This window comes from Haplochromis burtoni, unplaced genomic scaffold, assembly GCF_018398535.1.
Source record: "Haplochromis burtoni strain Fernald_Lab_line unplaced genomic scaffold, NCSU_Asbu1 Contig_387, whole genome shotgun sequence".
In the NCBI taxonomy this organism is placed as follows: domain Eukaryota; kingdom Metazoa; phylum Chordata; class Actinopteri; order Cichliformes; family Cichlidae; genus Haplochromis; species Haplochromis burtoni.
The window spans coordinates 558,807-566,397 of record NW_024582748.1 but is presented as its reverse complement, the minus strand read 5'-3'; the positions used below and the strand labels follow the sequence as shown (position 1 = coordinate 566,397).

Below are 7,591 nucleotides of genomic sequence, written 5' to 3'. Positions count from 1 at the left end.
TTCTAACAACATCCTTAGTCACAAAATGGTAATCTCCCCCACACCCAATATATGGTTCACTTCCTGTATTGGTTCACCGTGCACAACACAGTGAAGCCACAGAAGGGCAGGAAGCCGACCACACAAGAAACAGATCTGTCAGATAGGATGCATCTGCAGTAAAACCTCCCCCTGAGTGGCTGGAGAGGTGGTCGGAGACAAAGGAATGTCTTGATCCTATAGATTTGCACTCAGACTTACAAATTTAAGAAACACAATTTGACTTAACAATGAACAAGTAAAAACACGGTTCAAGTAACATGTCTACCCCCAACAAACACCGACAGTATTAAAGATGGACGTAGCCTCCAAGATCTGACAGGTGAAGCCTCCTTAAATCTGCGTTCTCACTAATATCCAGCAGGTGGCGACGCTGGTTGGGGAAAAAGTCTGACTATATAGAAGAAACTGCGCCTCCGACTCAGCGGGACTCTTCCTTGATTGGTTGACTCGATGCTCATTGGTTAACAGCATGTTTTAGCAGTAGGATTAGGCGGCGTTAGCAGAAAGCTTCAGCCCGAGGCTTCGCAGTGACATCATGGCGGCTGTGTCTATCTTTGAGCGTCCATGTGTAAACGCGGTGGTGGGCGTGATGCGCTCCTGCTGTGTGACCTGATCAGGGTTGTTTCCCTCTCACTGGCATCACCTCCTTGTTATTTTCTGTTTCCTCTCCTGAAGACTGAAGAAGCGTTTCAGCGACCTGGAGGAGCGGGAATAGTATGTTGTTGTTGCTTCCTTCCTGTTTGGTTTGTCTGCTAACCTCCTCTGGTTTGATTAACGGGCTCTCTGGTTGGTGCACTAACACCTCTTTTCTGCATTTCAGTCTGTACTTGTTTGGGTTTCTGTATGGAAGGTTATTAGTGCCAACAGACTGCACAGATCTATCCGCAGCAGCCTGCTCGCTACATTTAAGCGCTTAATTATAAAAACATAACATTTGAACTGCTTGGCACTTGGTTGCACTGCAACACTTTAATCCTCCTGTTGTGTTTGTGTTTGTTTGGCTCAAAGTGGGCTTCCTATTTAGGCAAAATGGTTCATTGCCATGCGCTATATTATTAAGAAGAGATGGATCAGATTTCTCCCACGGGGGGGGGGGCACATTGAACTGTGTCAGTGAGGCACTAATTGCCCTCCGCAGCACATGAACACTGTGTTTTTACAGCATTGAAATGGCTAATTATGCTACCTGCTGTGATGCTAACACCACTCCACGCTTCTCTCCATGTTTGTGTCAAACTCAGCCGAAGGCGCGACAGAGATAACTATGAGCCGGTGAAAAGGTAACGGCTACCCGCGTGTGTGGACCCCTGTGACGTTCTAGCTAGATGACTCAGTAGCCCAACGTGCCGTAGCCACGCCCACGCTCAGAGTCGGCAGCTAAAACGATAATAACTGAAAACGTAAGAGCAAACGTAGTCGACGTTAAAGATGTCAGCACTACAGAACAGCCGATCATTATTGGGGTCACTGGTTGCCATGGTGATTCCCACCTTTGTGTAAACGTGGTGGTCCTGCGGTTCTGGACCCCGACTCTCTGAAGTTCTTGTGTGTTGTGATGTCAGCTGTTCTCCGTTTGGCTCTTAGTTTCGTGTTGTTGTCGTGTTCGAGTGCGTTAGTTCCCTCACATTCCTCCTGTGTGTTTCCCCGTGTCAGGTTTTTGTGTCTGACGTTCCCGAGTTATTGTCGCTTACTTCCTGTTTTACTTTGTTAGTTGTCCCTGTTCTGTATTCAGTTTTACTTCCTGTCCTAGTATAAATGGCGCCGTCGTCCTCTGTGCGTTTCCTTCTGTCGGCTGGATTTTTGTAACGCCGTTTACAGACTTCAGATCGCTGAACTTTCCCCCCGACTCTGCTGTTTAGTCCTTAACCTGCAAACTGTGACAGTGGAGGCAGAAACGCGTAGAAACCGTTAAAGACGTGAGGCAGCAGGTCCGGTGGATCAAGTCCGGTTCCTGAGCGGTTTGAAGCTTGAAGTTCCTGCTGTACCGACCGCCACAGAGCTTTTGTTGGATAAACGTGACTCAGATCTTTATTTGCGTTTCCAGCTGAGCCGACGGTTTGGCTCTAAGCCGTTTCTCCCAAATCCGTCAATTTTAACCCAGTGAAGGGTCGCCGCGATCGAGCGAGCGGGGTCGCCACCACAGCGGGGTCGCCGCTCAGTCGAGCGCGCGGGGTCACTGCGATCGAGCGGGCGTGCCGATCCAGGTTTGTGCTTGGTGAACCGTCGTCTGTGTTTAGTGTCTCGAAACTCATTTTCAAAGGAACTCTGGAGTCTTACCAGCTGTCACACACAGAGGTCAAAGGTCAGAGGGCCCCATACTAACATTCCTGTTTGTGTCCACAGTGTTGCCTCGGCGATGCACTCGGAGACGCCCGACCGCTATGAACGCCTCACCTCGGTTTCCAGCTCTGTTGACTTCGACCAGAGAGACAACGTAAGAACACCTTCATCACTCCCTCCTCTTCCTGCTCCGCCACAGTTAGCCGTTAGCTGACAGAGGGTCAAAGTTCATCCAAACTGGGCAGAACTCACAAAACGCACACACATCATCATCATCATCATCATCTGGCGTCATCATAGCGGCCACCACAGTGGACAGCTATTCAAAGGCTGTTGTTGTATCCGTGTCAGTGTTGTTGGTGTACCTGCACATAAACCACTACGTTGGACACTGATGTGTCCCTCCATACCTGCCACCTGCTGGTCATTTAATGTTACTACAGATGTTTGACGTGTTTCTTTGTAATTATTGTTATTTAACCTTGTCACGGATGAATTATGACAACCTCAGTCAGGATTTAATTCATGAGTTAAAGCAGGACACTCAGAGTACGTCTGTGATCTGTGTTCCTAATCCATCGGCCATTGTTCAGCTCGGCAGCTCTGGGTACTTTGAGCTGCGACCGCTAACGGTTAGCTGAGGCCCCGCCCACTGGCCTCGCCTGCACACCTGCGGCTTGTGAGGATGAGGAATCCCAGGCACAGTCGGGGCTTTCACTGTCATTTCGCTTGCTGTAAAGCTGTCGTCTTCTTCCTGTTTGTGTTTCAGGGTTTCTGCTCGTGGCTGACCGCCATCTTCAGAATAAAGTGAGTATGAGGAAACGGCTTCTCGCTTTCACGGTCAGACCGAAAGCTCCACTGTCCCATCGTTACCACAGACTGTGAACTCATCACAGACACTCAGATTTCCCTGTGTAAGAACAGACCGTGACTCCTCCTGTTTCTGCCGCAGAGACGAGGAGATTCGTGAGAAGTGTGGCGAAGACGCCGTTCACTACTTGTCCTTCCAGCGTCACATCATCGGCCTTCTGGTCGTGGTCGGCGTCCTCTCGGTCGGCATCGTCCTGCCCGTGAACTTCTCTGGAGACCTTCTGGGTAAGAGCAACTCGGTCTGAGGGTCTCGGGTCTTGATGTGTCACTCACCGCCTTCTCGCCTTCTGTCTGAATGTTTTAGTCCGAATTATCAGTAAAGATGCTTTCCTCAGCCGAGGAACACCTGGACCACCCTCCAAAGAAGGTAAAGTGGGTGGGGTCAGAGGCGTAGGCGCCCTGCGCCCTGTAGACTGTGGCTAATGGTAGACTCGGTCCCATCTGGTCTGTAGTACGAGTGCCGTGTTAGAAACGTGCTGTGGTTTTGTCATAGTGACAGGCGGTAGGTAAGGAGGTGAAAGTGGCTATGATGACTTCCTGTGCTGACCCAGGGGCGGGGTGTCAACAATAAAAGCTCTTCCTGTCAGACGCACATGGAGGGCGTCCGCTCGGCGAAATGGCCTTCGAGGATTCAGAAACACCCGTGGACGAAGCTTTAAAGAAGTCACGCTGAGTCGGGCATATGAAACCATCAATAAACACGTCGCTCAGTGACTCAGACGCTGCGTTTTATTTCTGTCTTTGCAACACAACGACATTTAAGCCAATAAAGCTCCACTCCAAGCTTTCCCACTATAAACACCGTGACTACTGGAAGTCCACCAGCACACATCTGGTGATGCAATGGCTGATGTTAGGAAAAGCACTCGTGCACACTCGGGCTTCATGTGACCTTTGCTTTCTTCCAGAAAACAACGCCTACAGCTTTGGACGCACGACGATAGCCAACCTGAAGTCTGGGTGAGATTTCATATCTTCTTCTTTGCTTTGTTAATCACGGCGTTGTTTCCTGCAGATGTTTCAGAGTAAAAGCTTGTGAACCTTCCTGTTGAGAGGTGTAATCTGGGGGTTTGCTACATTGCAGGACGAACCTGCTCTGGCTGCACACCACGTTTGCCTTCATGTATCTGCTGCTGACCGTCTACAGCATGAGGAGGCACACGTCTAAGATGCACTACAAGGAGGACGACCTGGTAGGAAGTCCGTGAACTCTGAGGACGTGGCATTTGTGCGCTTAGCCGTGCGGTAATCCCAATTTGGTGTCTTGCAGGTGAAACGCACTCTGTTCATCAACGGCATCTCCAAGTATGCCGAGGAGAGTCAGATCAAACAGCACTTTGAGTAAGTTCCACGCTCTCCTGTCAGTGACTGCACGGAGCTGTTCTCCTGCTCCGAGTTTCTGATGATGAGTGTAACCCCCATGAGTCTGCCCTGAACACTCAGCTTATCACAGTTTCATTCAGAAGGGATGTCCCTAATATGGTCATCTGGGGCACATGGCCAGTCAGATGAAAGTGAAAGGGGGCAGGGCTAAAGCAGCTTGTTTCAGACACTGCACGAGGCCCAGCATCAGATAAAGAAGGATGATTATGAGCTGTGAGTCCTGCAGCGCTGCTGTGGGAGGGTGCAGGAATCGAACGCTTGTTCTGATGGTGGTGTGCCTCCTCTGTGTCCTGCAGGCAGGCGTACGAGAACTGCACGGTGCTCGAGGCTCGGATCTGCTATAACGTGGCCAAACTGATGGCTCTGAACGCTGAAAGGTGAGGCCCAGTGCATGCTGGGAGTAAAATCTCACACACCCACACAGTAATCATTCATATGCATGAAAATGTGAGACTCTGAACGCATCACGTTTATAAGTAGAAATGCATCGATCAGCTGGTTTTGACCCCTGAGCTGTGTGAACATCTCCAAGCTCTTCACAAGCATTCTGTCTTTTCCACCTTGCAGTAATCTAAATACAGATTACTGCTGTCATGTTCAGCTCCGCTCCAGAAGCCTTGTTTCTGACTCCACATCGACCAGTTGGACCCGATAAATTTAATAGATTCAAGCAGACCTTTGACCTTTTGCACAACCAATCACAGGTGTTTACATGAAGACTGATGATTTGATTTGTGCTGCAGAGCCACAGCCAATGAAAAACAAATTGCAGACTTTAGTTGAATCATTGCTGACAACTTTAACCCAGGTTTGTTTTTATTCACATTGCTTGTTGTCGCTACACGGCTTTTGTTTTTTCTTTTTCTTTTAGCAGGTTTATCCAGACCTGTTTGTCTTCTGATTAACTAAACTGCTCCTTATGTGAAATTCAAGTCTGGTCAGCTAGCATGGCCTACGTTACCTTCAGCTGCCCCGGCTACAGGAGCCTGGCTTACTACAGGTTTTTATGACGGTGTGAAGCCCAGTCTCCAATTCAGTGATCCTGGCCTCCAGAGCTGCAAACAAGCTACATTCATTCCAAATATCGTTATTGCTAAAGGGCGCCGAGGAGTAAGCATCTGACACGAGCAGGAAAGTGCTCCACGTCGTCACCTGATGACTTCATTCGTGTTTTGCAGGAAGAAGACTGAGCGCAGCAAGAAGTTTTTTACCGACCTGATGGCTAAAGAACACGTTCCCACCATGATCAACCCCAAGCCCTGCGGACACCTCTGCTGTTGCGCCATCGCTGGCTGTGAGGAGGTAAAAACAAAGACATCGCCCCCATAGCAGAACCGTGCGCGGTCACATCAGCAGCTGCTAACTAGCTAGCTGGGCTCATTATACAGCGACGTTTCTGCACATTCCCTTCAGTTCATCAACTGCGCAATGATTTTGTCCTGCGTCGCGTGTCTCTGCGTTATGTTGTGGTGTTTCCGTTGTTAAAATGCCGCCAATACAGAAAATGGCGAGCTGGTACTCAGAATGATGAGTCCAGGAGCAGCAAGTTGGACTTCAGGGTTACTTCACCTGTCCTGCAAGTCGTCACGACATCGCCAACCTTTAACATAATTCAAATGCTAACGTGCTAATGTTAGCATGTCAGGTGGCGGTTTGTTGACGCTTTTCTGTGGTCTGTAGGAGGAGGCGGTCAGCTACTACACCAAGAGGGAGGCCAAACTCAAGGAGGAGTACAGGAAGGAGAAGGAAAAGGTCCACACCAAGCCTCTGGGCATGGCCTTTGTCACCTTCCAGAATGAGGCCATGACTGCCATGTAAGCCACTCGCTTCACTTCCTCTTTATCTGTCTCAGACTCCTCCCCCTATTTTTCTCCTCAAAAACTTCTCATTTGGCGATCGTTAAATATTTTATGGTTTTTATAGTTTTCTCTAACAAAATGTCTCACCTGCCTCCACCTCACGTTAGCCACACCCCTCACGTTCGAATCCTTGTCATGTCTTTGACCTCACCTCTGCTCACGGCTCTTCTTTTCTCAGCATTTTGAAGGACTTTAACGCCTGTCAGGTTCAGGGGTGTCGATGTCGTCAGGAGCCACGTTCCTCTCAGTTCAGCGAGGTTCTTCACGTTCATAACTGGAGTGTTTCGTACGCACCCGACCCACAGAATGTCCGCTGGTATGTCCGCACGCTCCGCCCACCTGAAACTTTGGACAAATAAATGCGCCCTTTGAGATCAGCTGACTCTGTGTTCCTTCCTGTAGGGAACACCTTTCATTGGGCGGGATCTCCTGGTGGATCCGTTGTTTTGTCATCAACTGCATCCTCTTCATTCTGCTCTTCTTCCTCACCACGCCCGCAATCATCATTTCCACCATGGACAAGTTCAACGTCACCAAGCCCGTCGAGTATCTGAATGTAAGAAGCGTGAAGCAGGTGTATAGTCCGGCTTCAGGCCGATTCCTTCAGCTCTGACTCTGTGCTCTCTGTCTGTTGGGTGCTTGGATCAATGCTTTGTTGGTGAATGGTTTGGGTTGATTGGGTGGATGTTTGGTCGGATGAATTGTTTTTCTTGGTTTCTTGAACAGAACCCCATCGTCACTCAGTTCTTCCCCACCCTGCTGCTCTGGGCTTTCTCTGCTCTGCTGCCAACCATCGTCTACTACTCTGCTTTCTTCGAGGCTCACTGGACCAGGTACAGCTGCTTCCACTGCTGCTCTTCATCACTTTGTTATTTCTGAGAGTAGCACACACCGTGAAACTAGAAATAAATAAGTCGAAGGTCCCATTTAAAGTCATTTCCTGTAGAGTCCCAGTGATGATTAAAGTCGAGTGACGCTTGTATCTGACCTCAGTGTTTGCCATGTTTTGTTTTTTATCCCCTGCGTTATTGGGCACGCTTCATCCCATTTTTCTTTTCTTTTCTTTTCTTTTTCTTTTTTGTCCCCGTTTGCCCACGCTTTGTCCCCGTTTGCCCACGCTTTGTCCCCGTTTGCCCACGCTTTGTCCCCGTTTGCCC

General features: G+C 49.3%; 1 protein-coding gene across 2 annotated transcripts in view; it reads left to right on the top strand.

The window, feature by feature from the left end:
• Positions 1-717: 717 nt before the first annotated feature.
• LOC102301299 (CSC1-like protein 2) overlaps positions 718-7,591 on the top strand; it is a gene marked incomplete at its 5' end in the record, with an annotated part of 14,562 nt that continues 7,688 nt past the window's right edge. For both annotated transcript variants that reach the window (XM_042212687.1, XM_014340786.2), the window contains 13 exon segments: positions 718-756; positions 2,386-2,476; positions 3,092-3,129; positions 3,275-3,417; positions 4,101-4,152; positions 4,277-4,385; positions 4,463-4,533; positions 4,872-4,952; positions 5,754-5,877; positions 6,256-6,389; positions 6,613-6,750; positions 6,837-6,990; positions 7,161-7,267. In XM_042212687.1, coding sequence (XP_042068621.1) covers positions 718-756; positions 2,386-2,476; positions 3,092-3,129; positions 3,275-3,417; positions 4,101-4,152; positions 4,277-4,385; positions 4,463-4,533; positions 4,872-4,952; positions 5,754-5,877; positions 6,256-6,389; positions 6,613-6,750; positions 6,837-6,990; positions 7,161-7,267 — 1,281 coding nt within the window.